The sequence below is a fragment of the Penicillium canescens genome, assembly GCF_028828765.1.
Source record: "Penicillium canescens strain IBT 15451 chromosome Unknown utg000008l_segment0_segment0, whole genome shotgun sequence".
Lineage (NCBI taxonomy): Eukaryota > Fungi > Ascomycota > Eurotiomycetes > Eurotiales > Aspergillaceae > Penicillium > Penicillium canescens.
In genome coordinates this window covers 156,341-173,648 of record NW_026703970.1, presented here as the reverse complement: position 1 = coordinate 173,648, position 17,308 = coordinate 156,341, and the positions used below count along the sequence as shown (strand labels likewise).

General features: G+C 49.5%; 7 protein-coding genes across 7 annotated transcripts; 3 read left to right on the top strand and 4 right to left on the bottom strand.

The window, feature by feature from the left end:
- Window positions 1-468: 468 nt before the first annotated feature.
- On the top strand, window positions 469-2,408 carry N7446_010936 (uncharacterized protein). Its single transcript, XM_058519679.1, has 3 exons — window positions 469-608; window positions 669-1,940; window positions 1,993-2,408. Exons 1-3 carry the CDS (start codon window positions 550-552, stop codon window positions 2,150-2,152), a joined length of 1,491 nt encoding a protein of 496 aa, XP_058367203.1. The 5' UTR covers window positions 469-549; the 3' UTR covers window positions 2,153-2,408.
- Window positions 2,409-2,737: 329 nt separating this feature from the next.
- Window positions 2,738-4,246, bottom strand: N7446_010935 (FAD-dependent oxidoreductase; the record flags this gene model as incomplete). Its single annotated transcript, XM_058519678.1, has 4 exons — window positions 2,738-2,873; window positions 2,925-3,003; window positions 3,058-3,781; window positions 3,842-4,246. The coding sequence occupies 4 exons, from the start codon at window positions 4,244-4,246 to the stop codon at window positions 2,738-2,740; spliced, it is 1,344 nt and encodes a 447-aa protein (XP_058367202.1).
- A 529-nt stretch (window positions 4,247-4,775) lies between these two features.
- Window positions 4,776-5,245, top strand: N7446_010934 (uncharacterized protein; the record flags this gene model as incomplete). Its single annotated transcript, XM_058519677.1, has 2 exons — window positions 4,776-5,136; window positions 5,235-5,245. The coding sequence occupies 2 exons, from the start codon at window positions 4,776-4,778 to the stop codon at window positions 5,243-5,245; spliced, it is 372 nt and encodes a 123-aa protein (XP_058367201.1).
- Window positions 5,246-6,621: 1,376 nt separating this feature from the next.
- On the top strand, window positions 6,622-7,258 carry N7446_010933 (uncharacterized protein; the record flags this gene model as incomplete). Its single annotated transcript, XM_058519676.1, has 3 exons — window positions 6,622-6,772; window positions 6,824-6,883; window positions 6,945-7,258. The coding sequence occupies 3 exons, from the start codon at window positions 6,622-6,624 to the stop codon at window positions 7,256-7,258; spliced, it is 525 nt and encodes a 174-aa protein (XP_058367200.1).
- A 133-nt stretch (window positions 7,259-7,391) lies between these two features.
- Window positions 7,392-9,636, bottom strand: N7446_010932 (Zn(II)2Cys6 transcription factor; the record flags this gene model as incomplete). Its single annotated transcript, XM_058519675.1, has 5 exons — window positions 7,392-7,866; window positions 7,921-8,511; window positions 8,557-8,948; window positions 8,997-9,202; window positions 9,255-9,636. The coding sequence occupies 5 exons, from the start codon at window positions 9,634-9,636 to the stop codon at window positions 7,392-7,394; spliced, it is 2,046 nt and encodes a 681-aa protein (XP_058367199.1).
- Window positions 9,637-13,052: 3,416 nt separating this feature from the next.
- N7446_010931 (cytochrome P450) lies at window positions 13,053-14,674 on the bottom strand (the record flags this gene model as incomplete). Its single annotated transcript, XM_058519674.1, is given in 3 exon segments — window positions 13,053-13,461; window positions 13,479-13,668; window positions 13,723-14,674. The coding sequence occupies 3 exon segments, from the start codon at window positions 14,672-14,674 to the stop codon at window positions 13,053-13,055; spliced, it is 1,551 nt and encodes a 516-aa protein (XP_058367198.1).
- Window positions 14,675-15,038: 364 nt separating this feature from the next.
- Window positions 15,039-16,933, bottom strand: N7446_010930 (putative nonsense-mediated mRNA decay protein Upf3; the record flags this gene model as incomplete). The annotated part of the gene is made up of 2 exons (XM_058519673.1): window positions 15,039-16,576; window positions 16,638-16,933. Coding segments are annotated over 2 exons (1,692 nt in total), but the record flags the coding sequence as incomplete, so codon positions are not given.
- Window positions 16,934-17,308: the final 375 nt, after the last annotated feature.

The following is a 17,308-nucleotide window of genomic DNA, read 5'->3' as shown; positions in this document are numbered from 1 at the left end:
CGTCGGGGCGATATTGGCCCGCATTAACATCACGATGATCACATTTGGTCCACAGCCCCTCCTTTCACCCCTTGGCCCGAAACGGCGTCAAGCTTAACCCGGAGTGGCAATAGTAACGCTGCTTCATTCCGCTGACTGCTCCAGGGACTCCAATTAGACTTAACGTTTACTCCTGGATTAGAAATAGACCCCGGGGGAGCTAAACCCCCCTCGGGGCCTGACGCGGATAGCCTCGGTCTTGGACCGAGGGCCGGCCACATTGGGCCACACTGCCAAGGCTGGAGACTGGTTGAGTGTATCAGAAAGAGATCGATATCAGAAGAAAAGGTAGGAAAGGAAAGAAAGAATAGAAAGAAACCGGGAGTTCGCTATGTAATCACACCGAGGTAATTTATGTAATTTATGATACGCTCGGAATACGACAATACGACAGCTCCAAGTGGCGTCAACCCCGCAAGTCGTCCAGTCCCTGCCACTTTTGCCATTATATAACTCTCTTCTTCCCCCTCTCTTCTCTTCATCAGTGATACCCCTTTCCCCATCATCATCATGTCACTTTCCACTACCATCAAGACTCCCAATGTGACATACGAACAGCCTCTCGGCTTGTAAGCTATACCCCCACCCCCCATCCCCCACCTTCCAGAGCTACACTAACACCTTGCTAGGTTCATTAACAACGAGTTCATCAAGGGTGTCGAGGGCAAGACCTTTGAAACCCTCAACCCCACCAACGAGAAGCCCATCACATCCGTCCACGAGGCTACCGAGAAGGATGTGGACGTCGCCGTCAAGGCTGCCCGTGCTGCCTTCGAGGGTCCCTGGAAGCAGGTGACCCCCACGGACCGTGGCCGCATGCTCACCAAGCTGGCCGACCTCTTCGAGCGTGAAATGGAGACCCTCGCCTCCATTGAGGCTCTGGATAACGGCAAGGCCGTCACTATGGCCAAGATCGATATTGCCAACGCTGCTGGCTGTCTCCGCTACTACGGTGGCTGGGCCGACAAGATCACTGGTCAGACCATTGACACCAACCCCGAGACCCTCTCCTACACTCGCCACGAGCCCGTTGGTGTCTGCGGTCAGATCATCCCCTGGAACTTCCCCATCCTTATGTGGGCCTGGAAGATTGGTCCCGCCATTGCTGCCGGTAACACCGTTATCATCAAGACCGCCGAGCAGACTCCTCTGTCTGGTCTCTACGCCTCGAAGCTGATTGTCGAGGCTGGCTTCCCTCCCGGTGTCATTAACGTTATCTCCGGTTTCGGCCGTGTCGCCGGTGCCGCCATCTCTAGCCACATGGACATCGACAAGGTTGCCTTCACTGGCTCTACCCTTGTTGGCCGTATGATCCTGCAGGCCGCCGCTAAGTCTAACCTGAAGAAGGTTACCCTTGAGCTCGGTGGCAAGTCCCCCAACATCGTCTTCGATGACGCCGACATTGACAATGCTATCTCGTGGGCCAACTTCGGTATCTTCTTCAACCACGGCCAGTGCTGCTGTGCCGGTTCTCGCCTGCTGGTCCAGGAGGGTATCCATGACAAGTTCATCGCTCGCTTCAAGGAGCGTGCTGCCCAGAACAAGCTCGGCAACCCCTTCGAGGGCGACACCTTCCAGGGTCCCCAGGTCTCCCAGCTCCAGTTCGACCGTATTATGGAGTACATTAAGCACGGCAAGAACGAGGGTGCCACCGTCGCCATCGGTGGTGAACGCCACGGTAGCGAGGGCTACTTCATCCAGCCCACCATCTTCACTGACGTTACCCCCGACATGAAGATCGCCCAGGAGGAGATCTTCGGTCCCGTCATTGCCGTCACCAAGTTCAAGGATGAGGCCGATGCCATCCGCATTGGTAACAGCACCAACTACGGTCTCGCTGCTGCCGTCCACACCAAGAACGTCAACACTGCCATCCGCGTTTCCAACGCTCTCAAGGCTGGGTAAGTTACAACTCTACGCTGGTACAAACAATTAATACTAATATTCGTGCAGTACCGTCTGGATCAACAGCTACAACCTGATCTCCTACCAGGCTCCCTTCGGTGGCTTCAAGGAGTCCGGTCTTGGCCGCGAGCTCGGTTCCTACGCCCTGGACAACTACACCCAGGTCAAGACGGTTCACTACCGTCTGGGTGACGCCCTCTTCGGTTAAAAACATAAAAATTAATCAAATAAAAACCGACGCAATGATGATACATGATTGGAAATGTTCGTTTTGTATAAAATACAAATTGAAGGGCTTGGATCCTATCTATTTTACTCTGCTGTAGTATTCTGTAGTGTTAACGTTACTGGCGGGACATACATGTGCAGTACCTGCCCCTCTATTTACGGAGGTACACTGTACATGTATCCATGGAAGTAGAACCCCAATAGGGTATAATATCATTCTCACTGTTGAATCTCACCGAATCCAATCAACCCTAATTGTCCATTACTGTTCACGTAGGGTCGGACTTCATTGCGAAGCATCCCGCGCGTTTCGCCGGGTTAATGCATCCCGTTCGGGGTATCTCACCCCGAGAGACTCGGTGTTGAACAACTCAATAGGCTAGACATTGTTTTATTCTAGAAAGATTAACGTGGGGCATGCACATAATACAGGGCTTGATATGCCAATATTACCAGAAACAGAGTATACACTTGGGTATTGGTGGTTTCATGCAACGGTATGTACCGGTTTTGTCAATGCAAGAGTATCTACATGTATGGTTCTGCGTCTAGTTTACATCTCCAATCATAGCTTGGATTCCCCGATCGTAATTCCGTTTGGTAGCTCTAGACCGATCGGGAGCCCGTTGATGAACTTGTCGGCATATGCTGTCCCTCGCTTGGCTGCGAGCTTCTCTTCGATGTCTCGGTACATGTCGTAACTGGATACATTAGTTTTGGAGCTCGGGTCAGTATGGGTATGCTGGACTTACGCGTTCATCTCTTCGATTGTGAGGACCTTCTTTGCGTCCTCGACTTTGTATGTGGGGATATCCTTATTGACGGAGAATCCTATAGATCGTCAGCACACTGCACCACACCATGCAATAGAAGGTAGTCACTCACCGATCCTCTCGTTAATATTGTATGCTGCCTTTGCTGCTGCGGCTTGCACACGTGTGGCGCGGGGCAGGCGTACTTCCTCATAAACAGCCAAGGCCTGGGAAATATCTCCGTTGAAGTACCGCTTACTGAAGAGAATTCCAAGTGCCGCGGCATCCTCAATAGCCATGCAAGCTCCCTGACTCTGATGCGGCATCATGGGGTGACCCGCATCGCCGAGGAGACAGACGTTTTCGCGCTGAATGTAAGGGTAGGGATCATGGACCCAGAGGCGCCAGGGCTTGATCTCTGTTCCTATCTTCAAGTGCTCAAAGACTTGACGGTCCAGTGCGGGATATGGATTAAGAAGTTCCTCGACGGGGCGGTCATCGGCACCCCATGCCTGTGTTGAGTAGTCGCCTTGCTCGCGAGGGAAGAAACAGTAGTATGAGAGGAGCTTGCCGCCGTTGCAGGGAGATAGCACGATCTTGTCCCATTTTCCTTCTTGGCCGCCCCAGTATTCCAGTGCGCTGTCCTTCGAATAATCGACTAGTCCGAGCCGGACTGCTTCTTCGGTGGTAACATTTGTATGAAGACAGCTTTGATCGGACGGGCGCTTTTCAGGTGTAATTCCAAGGATACCACGAACAGCGGATCCGATTCCGTCAGCGCCGATGATTAGGTCGTGTTGTACTTCTTCTCCATGCTCGAAGATGATCTTGCTTTTCTCCAGATCGATATTCCGACACTGTATATTCAAGACAGATAAGTACATATCAAACTTCAGTCAGATGTATTGTCAACTTACGCGGTGGTTTACTTTGAGTGTCGCTGGCGTACCCTCGCCTTCACCCAGCGCCGCATCCTTCAGCATGGCATGCATGTATTGCCGGTGGAACATATTGTAGACGTATCCCCAGCGTTCCTCATAGTCGTCAAGATCGTAGACACTGACTGGCTCACCGGTCTTCCAGTCACGATTGATAAGCTTCTTCAAGACGACAGGGTCACCCTTGGCAACATCGATGTTCCACTCGTGTAGCCAACGGGTTCCGTTGGCTGCGCATGAGACTGAGGCCCCGACTTCGCCTGCAAAATCTGACTTCTCGTAAATGGTTACATTGTGTCCGGCCCGGCGGAGCGCAACTGCGACACACATGCCGCCGATGCCACCACCGACCACGCCGACGTTGAGACTGCGCCAGCCTGACATAGTGTATTGTTTGTCTGAAATGGAGAAATGGAAGGAGAAAGGGATAGATGTAAGAATATTGGATACAAGGTGAAGTGAGAGAGATGAAGATGGACTCGAGACGTTCTTATGTGCTCATCGTCACTTATCTATACATCGGGTCGGATGGCGCACTGGGCGGAACCGACAGCGGGCCGCGCACGCTTACTGTCGGTCCGCTTTATCATCTTCTCTATACTTTTGTTGTTCGTATACTTCGTGGCCTTGAACAATGAGCACAAACCGATCTTTATCTGCCTGATCTAGTGCGTTTGTCTTATCTTTGTCACCAAGCCGGCCACTATAGTAAGGCCAATATCCAACCTAAGGACCTCACAAACAACCGGACAAAGCCTATTGTTCTCTTTAACAGTATAAGTTATTCCCTGGCCATCAGTTGACTGCAACTGTATAAATTGATTCACCCCCATCACCTCTTAGCTGATCATTCAATAACATCTGTTAAAACTGTGACCTAATCCAGTTCACAATATCCGAATCAGATTCCACCATGGATACACAATATGAATACTTCGTGCCTGCTCTACGAAGTCAAGTTAACAACCTAAGACACTACCCAGGTCGTCACCATAACCCAGAGCAGCATGATTTTCCGGACTCTGGCCGCTACCTGGACCATCACCCGAGGATTATTGAGCAGCTAGAAATGACTCGCCGCGAGATGAGTGGAATCATGGCTACTATTGATTTGTTCGAGACTGTGGACTCCACTGAACTCCGAAATCTCTGCAGCTTTATTATGCCAGTCCTGCCCTTACTGATTAGTACCCTTAGATGTACCGCGACAGAAGACCACAAGGTTGCGTTTGACCTCGCGCGTATTCTCACCCACGCAGATATTGTTAACAGGGGTAATTTTTATTTTTAGTGTTAAAGTTGAGATCCTTTCAAATGTCAGACTAACATGGATTCCGTTGAATACTCGTTTTCTTCTTTTCCAACTCAATAGTCCCCCTTTAATTCGTAGATAATCCTTACAGGTAGTTTGTCTATTGATTGCTTAGGTCGCTTAAGCCGCCCGAGCTCTGACTGCAAGACTAGCAACAGAACCAAAACATAATATCAGTTTATTGGTGACTCTTAATCTTAGCAATCTCTTGGTATATTAATGGCAACATATTATAAGCATCTTGCCTATAGAGATTCGTAAATACGTGCTCCTTCATGCGTGTATATTTGTTTCTGCATTCCATCGTGTGTAAAACGGAGCCTTGTCCTTTTAGCGCGGGCTTTCTTCCGTTCTTGTTGTCCATCCTCGATTCGTTCGGGTGCTTTTTGCCATTAGCATTGAGCGTACGTATGTCGTGTGGAGATAGTAACTCGAAAAATGCTCGACGTCTTACGTATACCTGTCGTAAAGCGCGGCTGGTGTCGCGTAGGATACTACTTTTTCTACTACGCCTGATGGAACTGACGCGAATACGGATAACTCTTTCCGTTTCTTCCTCGGACAAGCCGGGACAACTCTAGCCTCCCCACGCCGGAGTTAACGAGATTACTTGTTCCTAGGGGCAGACAAGGGCATTTAAGCGCACTGAGGAGATGCACTAGTTGGTCGTTAGAAAATAATGCTAGTAATGTTTCATTAGTATAGTTCCTGTGGGAGGGTAGGCGTTGGCTCCGGGTCAGGGACTTATATCAGACCACCGGTACTCCAGTCAAGGCTAGATAATCCATTATTATGAATATTTGATCCGAGTCTCAGTGCGAAGGAAATGTACCTGGTAACTTAAGCCACATTCCTGCCGGAAATCACACGGTGGAACTAAGTTTGAGGGGTTACAGCGCAGTGGTGGAAAGTAAGCACTCTCTGCTTATTCGACCTCGAAAGTAGCCACCTCACTAGGTAAATCGGCCAATTAAAGATAGTACAGACCTGCTGGGTTTTGATTGGCACTGTGACCAGTCGCTTCTACAACGCTATAATCGTTCTGTTCGGACTCCGAGCGTGGTTCCTCTGCAACCCATATTCAACAACTAATTTCAAAACAGAAGCAGGTTTGGGCATATCTCGAACTAGATCTTAGATGGGTCGCTCGTAGGACCATAGATTGCATGTATCGAGTCTGATTGTAAAAGCAAGAGATATCACAAACTCGCCGCAATCCTTGGCTTCGGTCGTCAACCGAGAGGGATTTGAAGAATCCATTGTGGTCTTCTCATTTGCTGGGGATAGTTTCAGCCTTTCCACATCGCAGGGCCAAGCCACATCACCATCCAACCGCACGTGGATGTTATTTTTTGATGCAGGGACGCAGAATTATAAAAATGGCAGACCAAGCGCTGTCATGCCTGTCATGGGGGAAATCAGATTTCAGTGAGGATTAATTACAACCATGAAGTTCCATCTCTTCGCGGCCACCTTGGCTTGGGCGACACATGCTATGGTTGTATCCAAAGAGCTGGAAAAGCGCTATCCAACGGGCTCTTTTACTCTTCTTGCCTACGGTGTTGCTAATTCAGCGGTCAATGTCTTTTACTCTGATGGTAATCAACACTCCCCAATGTATTCTGGCTCATGTCTAACCCAATACTTAGGACTTGCGTATGTTGGCGACGCTTCTAAGTGGGAGGGATCGGTGACTACTGACGTTACCTGTAGGATTCTCGTTTCATTTCTGGTCCTTTTTGGAAAGAACCTCTGTTAACTCCTTATTAGTTACCTTCACTGATACCCGGCTGTACGCTACTGCCACCAACATGGATATTGTTCTGGACGATGACACGGCCTTCTACATCCGTCCCACTGCCAACCAGATACTAACTGTGGGGTTCACTGGAAATGGTATCGAGACTCCTAGCGATGCAGCAACGGATAATTTTCTGTTTTACGGCAGGTATCTCATGTGGCAAGATGAGAGTGGTGCTCTGAGTGATTCCTTCCGTCTCAAGGAGACAAATATCACCGGTATTTACCAACTCTACTGGGATACTTCGATTCTTTACCCCCTGGATTTGTGTCTCCGGTTTTGAAGTCTTCTGTTTGAGAAAAGTATCAGATCATCCCTTTTTGGAGACAAAAATACATGTGGTCTTATTAAGCATGATCGTGTCTCTGTTCATCAAAGCCTTATTTGCTAGTACATGCTTCGTACAACGTATCTCATCAAATTATTGATAACTCGGTGAGAAACGGAAAACTGTCCCACAGTGGCAAGTCCATGCCCTCCCAGTCAAGTGAGGTCCCATCAAGCAGGGGTGTGACAGCACCTGTCCCATCATCCGACTGTAACCACGAGTATGGCGCACCCTGCGCGAGTCGTGGGTTCGCAGTCTCTGGTTGGTCGGCATTTTCAGGTTGGGTCTGCGGTGCTGTCGGGTTGTCATTCAGGCTAAATATTCGGTTCACGTATTGGCTTCTTCGCTGGCGCGCATGGGCTGCGAGTTGCTGGCGCTGTTGGGTGATAGCTGATTCAAGCATACTTGTAATCTCAAGGTAGTGGGCTGCCTGGGCAGACTGTGGCGCCAGCATGCGCAGGATAGTGAGAGCACCGCCGAATGCACCATCAATCTCGGAGTCGACGTCACGATGGGAAAACATGGAGAACCCGAGCACAAGAGCGGCAGCAAACACAAAAGCTCTGTACTCTATCGTAAGCGTTTGATTGAATGTTTGGACATAGGGGAATACTTACTTCAGGATACACATATTACGGAAAAGCAGCCCCGACTGGAGGACTTCTAGACATGTCTGTAGCATGTAGACAGCCGAGTCAATACAGGCGGCTGCCAGCCGGGAATGAGCTGGGTCTTCTCCAGGTGGCTCACTGGACACGCCACTTGAGAGGCTCTGGTGCAACCGGGCCAGCCGGACACTCAGTGCCGATATGAGAAAAGGTCGAGTAACTAAAATCACAGCGAAATGATACGAACATGCTACGTGCATGTTCCCAATGGTATGTTGTCGGATGGCACTCTCATTTTCATGTTCCGAAGACGTAGTTCTTAGTGAGTGAGGGAGATGTTCGCTCCAGCGATTTAATTTTCCCAGCAGCAGATCTGCTGTCTCTGTAGATGCTGCTTTTTCGCTGTATAGGCGGTTGATTATCTCGTCCAGGATAAATGATAGATGATATGAAGCCACCAAACCTGTAGCAGTCGAGTCAGTCCCTACACGACTGATAGTTTGTCGACTTTCGGGCAATAGAGGCGATATAGCAGAAGGGCGTCCGAGGATTGAGCTGACCATGAGATCAAGGACACATAGGCTCATCCATAATCGTGACCTGATCTATATCAGCCCGAGTCTGACTTCTGAGGAGGAAGCTCACCTTTCATAATGCTCATTGCGACTCAGTGACCCTGAAGGGTCTACATGAAAGCCTAATGCCACTGCGGCGCGTGAAGCCACACCCAGGTACATGAAGGCGGCATTCCGGCGGCATGCTCCGAGCATGTAGAAGGACAGCAATAGAAAAACCCGTATCAAATCCATGCTTGGGTCTTCCAGAAAGTTCGCAAATGTCCTGCGTTGACCGCGAGCAAAGTAGAATCGTTCCATTTGAACAGTCTCGGGTTCATTAAGGCATGTCTGAGCCCCAATAGCAACCATCAAGTCTACTATGGCCGCTCTTGTCTTTTCTTTGTCGGTTTTTGGCTCCGCTGAATCAATTAATGAGGATAAAATACCCTCGCCGCATCCTAAGTAGAGGAATCCGGTTGTCTAGAAGGTTGTCAGATGATGAATTGGCAGACGAATTGGTTGTCCTACGGCTGCCTCATAGTTCTGGATGAACTGACGCTTCTCTTCCACGCTGCAACGCTCTTCGGAAAAGTTCAATAGGTCATGATGGGCTTCTGTTTCTAACATATCCTCACTTCTCACATTGTGGGAGAACTGCGACGGCCCAATATGCTGGGTGACTGTATCCCGCAGCAACTGCAAGAACGATAAAGAAGCAGCCTTTCCGACATAAACTACGAGCAACTGTCAATCGATGTTTCAGACGGGAATTATACAGTTTCATACCTCTTTCTCCCTGTAAGTTGCGGAGCATCCGCGAATGGGTCCGATGTGTAGCTTCGGGGGAGCGCGACCCCGTCTCCAACGTGTCGGACTCGCGCCTAGGAGTGATGACCTCATGTATCTGTGACCTCAAAGAGCTCTGCGCTTCGGGTTCTGTTTCGCTCCATGGCGGACGGCCACTGACTTGGGGTCGTGAAGCAGGTACAGGGCGGTTGCGGAGGTTTGTATCTAAGGATTTGAACGGGGTACACGTCCGGCTGCGACCTTTGTTGATGCAATTAGTGCATGGAAACGAGCCGCTGCAGCGCTTTTTCGATGAGCGGCAAGCAGTACATGCAGTATTAGCACGTAAACGATTCGCTGGCAGGACCTTAGGGCGCGCCATGATTGATGAAGTGAGTCTGGGGAGATCTCCGCAGGATAAGCGGGGAGCGGGTGTGCGCGGCCCGACATTCGGAAGGGGCACCAGGCAATAGATAACATAAGAGCGAATGACCTCTTGTTTCTTGATCGATCTTATTCATTAAGAGTGGCTTTACTATATTCTGCTTGACTATGCTAGAAGTATGCTCACATGCCGTAGAGCTTTTCCTGACTCTAATCAAGTTCGCTAGACTTTCGGATATGCAGGACGTTTGAGATAGCACCTTTCTTCATAGAATTAATAGTAATAAAAAGTAGAGATTGCTATTTTACAGTTGCAAGCCCGAAATTTCACTGGAATTTTAAACGAAATATTGAATCATTGTAAGATGGTGCACAGTTGCAGTCGGTTGCAGATATATATTCCGAGTGCAAATTTACCATAAATCGATTTTCAACGGAAAAAGGTCGGTCCTTTCTCCCTTGATCCAGTATCTGACCAAGATCAATTTGAATACTGATTTCTTCGCTACTTAATCCCATCTCCTCTTCTTGAGAGTAATCAATCTCAAGCATAACCTTGATATGTACGGCAGTTCGGCAAGCCGAGGCATGCCGAGGTATAGTGAATCGACCAATCAATGTCACTACAGCTGGGCAACGTCAAAATGGAGTGTCGGTGTGAGATCCAGACCAAGCATAGACCATTTTGACACATCAAAAGCCCAATTGATCAAGTAATGAGAATGGATAGCTCATCTTCACCCGGCGACGAGAGGAAAATTCTGTCGGGATCCGCCCGGGAGATCCACCTGCTAGAGGGTGCTAGTCTGTGATTGGCCAGGCAAGGGTAAAGTTCTAATCTTGGCAGACAAACTAGACAAACACACGCCCGTCTCGCTTAGCACTAGCGTGGATCTGACATCGTATAAATATCCACGGCCTCCCCGTCCCTTCTTCTCTTTTTCAAGCGACTCTACGTATGTTCTCCCTGCCCCTCCAGAGATATCCAGAGGATATCTCAGAGGATATCTCTGGAATATATCTGCTTTGAACATGTTACTGACCTCTCTCCACAGTTCAAAGAATCACTTTAGAGTAGACGTCCTCTTTCTAAGCTCTTTATAAGAGCCACAGAATCTCCACCCTTGCTGATGACTGCTATGTCCTCGATGCCCTAAAGTGAAACCTTTTTACTCCCGCCTCGACTGATACGCGTGCTGTTCGCAGTGTCTGTGTTTTGGTCTAGGGAGTGGTGATGATCTTGACCTGGTCTCGATGTCTGACTTCGGTCGGTCGGTCCTGGTGGGTGTCGAGGAGGTCTGAAAGGTCCTCTTCCATTCTGGTTGATGGTATGGTGAGCTGTGAGAGGGTCCCGTTAATTTCAATAAAAATTGTCAAACTGCAACGTTTCTCCATTGTAAATGACTAGTAGAGTGATGCGCGCCACGCATAGACGATCATCTTGTGCTATACATAGGTTGTCTTCAGCACTGGGATCTGCGGTACCTGCGTTGGGTGTGGCGAATGTGGAAACCAGGATATGGCGGCACCGCACTTCCCTTCGTCTTACATCCACTTCCCAAAGTCGTCGCTTGTGTGTACACCAACACATCAAGCTCACGTGAGCTGCCAATAAATTACACGACATCAATCTACTCATTCAGAAGAGGACTGTTGCTTGCGCTTGCGATCGCAAAATAGATGAAGAAAGTTGGCACAACGAAGGGAGGAAAGCGGCGCAGGACAGGTATGTTCAGCTTTGCTGTTTTCATGCAAAACGAGCAAGTCTAATGATTCAGTCAGGATGGTAAGATCCGAAAGCTTATCTTGACCGTAATGTGATTAGTTTTCTGAACGAGGCATTTCACCAGTACCCGCTGCAGAGCCAGCCATACAAAATGCGACGAAAGACGTCCTCGCTGTGGGCGCTGTCAGAGATTGGACCTAGAGTGCGAACCATCAAATTTCATAGTCCCCTCAAGTTGGAATCCTTCGGGTTCTCGATCACAAACCGTGGACCAAGAACCTCACTTTCCGACCTCCACCTGGGACGTGTTTAACAAATCTGCTGGCCCGCTTCGCAATGTGAATTCGCGTAGCCAACCAAGACCAGCCACTGAAACACCATCTATTGATGCCGAAAAGGTCACTTTACTAAAAGAGTACCAAAATGGAGTGGGAACATGGGTTGGCCTATTTGACAATGATCTGCATCTTACCCATACCATTGTCAAAAGGGCTCTTGAATCTCCGTTACTTCTGAATGCCATATGCGCAGTCACCGCAAGACAAATGAGCTTGGTGGGCAAGGGAGAGATGTGGAAATCCATCGCCGTTGACTACTATGGAGAGAGTCTCCGTCATTTAATCCATAATCTAGACGGTCCATCATATTGCTCGGGCGACACCCTCGCCGCGACAGTTTTATTGAGCAGCTACGAGCTGTTTACCTCTCCGGGCCTTGATCATCATCGACATGTATCAGGGGCTGTGACTCTAATCAAATCTAATTTATATAATGCCAGCTCAGGCGGCGTGGCAACGGCAGCATTTTGGGTATATGCCCGGCAGGATGTTGCCATGGCCTTGGTACATGAATGTCCTACGATGCTCCCGCCCGAGCAGTGGGGTATACCATGGACTGATCAAGAGACGGGGGAAGACAGCTTGGGGAATAGAATGATTTGGATCGTGGCCAAAGTTATAGCGCATACCTTCCGCGAGGTAGATGATGCCGCCACACAATCGCTTCATCGTGACAAAACCGGGTTAATCAAGGAACTGGACACCTGGCGGGAGTCCTTGCCTACGTCGTTTGCTGGCGTATCCTTTGGGTCCCGTTCTGAAGAAGGATTTCTCACGAGGTTTTTTGCCGTTCCGTCAATGGGTGGGTTCCTATTTCAACTTTCCAAACTTTTCAACTAATGCGATGGCCTAGCCGGGGCAATGTGCATGTATCACCTAGCACATCTGCTATTGCTCACCGAGGGGTGCAACCCATCCATTGCAGGTGAGAATGTTTCGCAGGTTAGCATCACGCACTAGTTTGTCACGCGAGTATCATCTGTGACGTATTGACACACTATAGGTGGAGGTAGATCTACATGCCCGGTCTGTGGCAAGCATAGCCTTCTCGCCTATATCACATGCTTCGCTGGTGCAAGCAGTGCAGCCACTGTATAACACATCTCGACGCTCGCCGTGAAATTCAAAATATGGGCTCTCCTGGATCACATTGAGAGCCAACTTGGATTTCACACACAGGACATCGTATTAAGCAATTGCAGCAACAAATCAAGGTGGTTTGAGCTTTCTAAACTGCACATGTGTGTTCTTTGGATTCGGTTATCATCTGCTACAGAACGAAACACTGAACTAACACGCTCAAATCTTTATGTAACAAATCCAATCCTGGAAATCCTCGCCAATGAAAAATCACAGCGCTATTTTCAAAGCGACCTTCTCATCCCTTCTCCAGATCTTCAATGGCATCTGGGCTGGCCATAGATTGAATGCCTCTTCCCAGTCTAACTTCCAATCCTCCGAGGGCAATGCAAAGTCATAGCGATGGACCAGGGTGGCAACAAGGATTTGCTGTTCGATGAATGTAATGTTCCGTCCGATACATGCCCGGGCACCGGTACTGAAAGGTATGAAAACGGCCCGCATCTGTTTAACCTTCTCCTCATCTTCTAGCCACCTTTCTGGCCGGAAGACTTCTGGTGCTGGGAAAATGTCTGGATCGCGATGAGCAACGTATGTTGGAACGGAAACGGTAACGTTGCCAGGGATACTCTCTCCCAAAATCTGCATGCCTTCCGGTGGTGTCTTTCGCTCCAGCCCTCTCGAAACGGGGGTGACAATCGCAGCGACTCATCTAGGCAAGCTTTCAGGTAAGGCAGATTCTTCACTTTGGAATAAGGTGCAACATCCTTTTCAAATAGAGCGCCGGCTACCTCCTCTCTCAGTTTCTTTAATGACTGGGGGCTCTTAATGAGGTAGTACATGACATCTGTCAAGGCAATTGCTGTCGTATCGGAGCCGGCATCCACTATGTGAAATTGTTAGTATATAATGAAGAGAGGCTTGCGATGATACGTCTTACGGAAAATGCTAGCCTCGGCGTCGATTTCTCCTCGGTCCAAACTCCTGGCGTTGCCCTTTTTATCCTCAATCAAGCACGCGAGAAAATCGCTCGGCGTATTGCCCTTCTCTTGCAGTTGCAACCTTTGGCCAGCTAAAGCACTCACAATCCTGCCAAATTTCCGCCCGTGTTCCCATTGGGATCGCAGATATGGGGAAAGCGTAGTGGAAAGGACACGCAGAAACTGGAACCATTCCTTCGCTCCAATGATGCGGGAAGAGACCCGATTACCGCGATGCAGACTTTCAAGGTATTTGATAGATTGGGAATAACCATTGAAACCATCTACAGCCACATCATCGGAACCCAAATCCAGCAAACCAAGCCTTTTGCTCAAAGCAATATCGGCTATGGCGTCAACGGTAAAGAGATTGGACCAGAATCTGAAATTGACAGTAAGTTCGTCAGGGTTGACCAACATGTCAGGAGACAATGGTGAAGTACATCGTTGGTCTAATTGTTTGAGAAGCCTTTCGACCTTGTCAGTAATCTTGAACTCCCATTGTTCGAGGTTGCGAGTCGCAAAAGCGTTGGACAACATTCGGCGCTTGCGAGCATGGTCTTCGCGGTCAACGACATTAAGCAGGTGAGAATGACTTCCTGCTGTCAATGCGTACACATCATCCTTGAGACAAGGGGTTCCGTGACCGTAGATATCTTTGATGGCTCTGACGTCTGCGAAGGAAAGTGCATTGGGTCCAAGGCGAATGATGGGATGCTTTTGATGTAGATCATATAATCGTCTCGTTCGAAAGCTTCGTCGATGCTCCCAAACGTAAGACAGGCTCGTAAACCCGGAGAGGAAATTCAAATTGGGGTACTTCCAAAAGTCCTTCGCGTCGTAAAGATATGAGGCCAACGGCCTCGCAATGCAAAAGACGAGTAAAACGAGGACAACTATTAAAATCGCCATCACCATTTGGTTCCTTTGACAAGGGGTCTTTGAGGAAAATTGAAGGGTATATTCAACCAATGTGATCAGTGGCCCTGGCCGAGTATTTATGTGGGATCCTGTCCCTGCAAAGTGACATCTCCACTAAAGAGTGACTATGTGTAATACTATAGGAATTTCCAAGGCCTCCACTGAATTGAGGAGATCATATAAGTTATCCAAAAGGGTATACTAAGAGCGGATAATTGGTGGTGCTTGGCATCAAACGTTAGCGTCGCCGATGGCCGGCCGGAATCCCTTCCTGTTTGGGAAAGTTAAGAGCGCCATTATTTCTCATTTCAGAATGTTATGAGCGCCTGGCTTCACTTCAACGTCGTGATGACCCCGCGTATCGGGAATGAATTCGAGAAAGTGTATTGGTAAAGCTGTTTTCGAATACTACTGTACAGGTGGTCAGGGAAATTGCGTTTCTTCATTGCTCGGGTATCTCATGTCTCATAAACCGCTAAACAATTACTAGTGTAGACTCAGTTGGCCTCTGATCCTCCTGTCTTCTCGGAAGGTGCACTGCTTCCGTTGCCTCCCTTGGGTCCCTTGTTGCGCGATCCACGTCCTCCACGAGACCCGCGTGACGACCCGGCATTGTTCCCTGCTCCTTCACCAGCCTTGGCCTTGTTCGTGCTGGGTGCTGGTGTGTCACGACCCTTGCGAGACTTCTCTGCACCGGGATGGGGATTGGCTTTGCGCTCCAACACCACCACTTGACTCTGGGCGACTGAAACGGGACTGGCGGCAATGGCCTTTTGAAGTCCCTCTGGTCCAGCGAAATTCACGTACCCGAATCCTTTCTTCTTGTCAATCTCAACCTTAGTCACTGTTCCGAATGGGTTGAATGCGGCCTCCAATAGTGCCTCAGTGACACCCTGCGAGGGATTGGCGTGCTTCAGGAATGCCTGTGTCGCAGTGGGCGCAGGACCGGTGGCTGGTTTCGCTTTGCTGCCCTTGGAAGATTTGGCAGATGGGTTCGTGGACGGCGCAGGGCTGGCTGCGGATGCTCGCGAGGCTAATTCATCCTGAGGCTTTGTAGAAGTAGATGCATTCTTGGCAGATTTGGCAGATTCCTTCTTGGACACCTCGACCGACGGAGCCGCGGAATCGCGAGAGCTTTCGTTCTTGGGAGAACCAGTATCAGCGGCACCACCCTTGCCGCGCCGTCGGCCTCCAGAGGTCGGAAGTCCAAGGTCGCGCTGAAGGATTTTAGTGGCCGCCGCAACATTTCCGCGCTCTCTCTTGCGCTCTGGCGCTGGGGGATTTTCCTTCGTAGCGCTCGATGTAGCAGCCGATTTCCCTGCCTTGGCACTGGCGGCTGCTTGTTTGGTTGTCTTTGTAGATTCCTTGCTCGTCTTCTCTCCCCTGGTTTTCTTTTCGGAGGTTGAGCTGGGTTCTTTGTCGGTTCGTTGCAAAAGCTTCTTCGCCATGACCTTTTCCTGTTTTGATTCCTTCTCCGCGCGGCTGTGCTTGGAGGATTTGGAGCCACCGTCCTTCGACTTGCTTGCTTTCTTATCCTTGATGTACTGCACCAGCGGGGTAGTCATAACAGACTCCTTCTTCTTCTCTTCGACATCGGCCATTGAATCGACAGGGGCCGGTTTGGTGATGGGCTGAGTTAGGCTTTCGAGGAACGCAATAAAATCCGAGTCTTGATCAATCGTGCCTTGACGGGCATCCTTGCGGGAGCGGCTTCCGGGAGTTTTGGCATAAGCTGCATACTCCAACGATGGAGGTCCAAGCAGAATGGGATCGTTGGAGGTGTGCCGGGCATCCTGGAACGATTCCAGGCGCACCTTGTCCGAAAGTGCTGTGACATGTTCGGTGGATACAACATGGATGTATGCTCGCGAGGGCCGGGAAGGCTTGGCAGGACTATTCGAGAAGTTCCGTCAGTCAAAATAATGGTAGCAGGTGGATGAAAGATATATCGTACTCTTTGGACACTTTGCCAGGCTTGTACTGAAGCCAGTCGACCTTTCCTGCCCCGGTCTTCCATTCATCTCCCAGAGCAGCCTCAAGCTCGGCTTGGGTCAATCCAGGAGGTAGACGTCGGATCAGGAGCTTCAGACGCGGAGCGGGGGTTTGGGTGCCTTCTTTGGAGGTGCTCCGGAGCCCGACTTCTGTGTGGCCGCCACGGGAATCTGGAGGACACCCGCTGTGGGCTTGCCAGGCTGCGTCATCCTGGTCTGGTCTGCAAGAAAGTTCCGTCAAAAAGAATGATGTAAATGAGAGAGATCCCAGATGATCCAAGGTCTCGTTATACTGTGAGATCCTGAGGCGGTACCACACGTGACCGAGTCCGCCAAGCCTTCATATGTTCCCTCAAGATCCATACAGCTGAGAGATACATTGAGTAAGCTATGGAATGGACATATTTCAAGGAAATGGCTTAAAGTATCCATACTGATACGAGAAATAAATATGGGAATCGAATACAATCATTCAATTCACTACGTATGTCAAATCATGTTTCATTATAGACATGACTACACGGCCAATCCTTTGATTCAAACAGAGATATCATATGACTTGAGGGTACTCGGCGGATTCCCCGTTTTTGAGTCTGCCCTGCTAGTATTGACCTGATATAGTATCAACCGTGTC

Bases quoted from the DNA above. Each gene is read 5' to 3' on its own strand.
- N7446_010936 (XM_058519679.1), top strand. From the start codon at position 550: ATGTCACTTTCCACTACCATCAAGACTCCCAATGTGACATACGAACAG. The intron at 609-668 runs GTAAGCTATACC...ACACCTTGCTAG, and splicing joins TACGAACAGCCTCTCGGCTT to GTTCATTAACAACGAGTTCA. The intron at 1,941-1,992 runs GTAAGTTACAAC...ATATTCGTGCAG, and splicing joins TCCAACGCTCTCAAGGCTGG to TACCGTCTGGATCAACAGCT.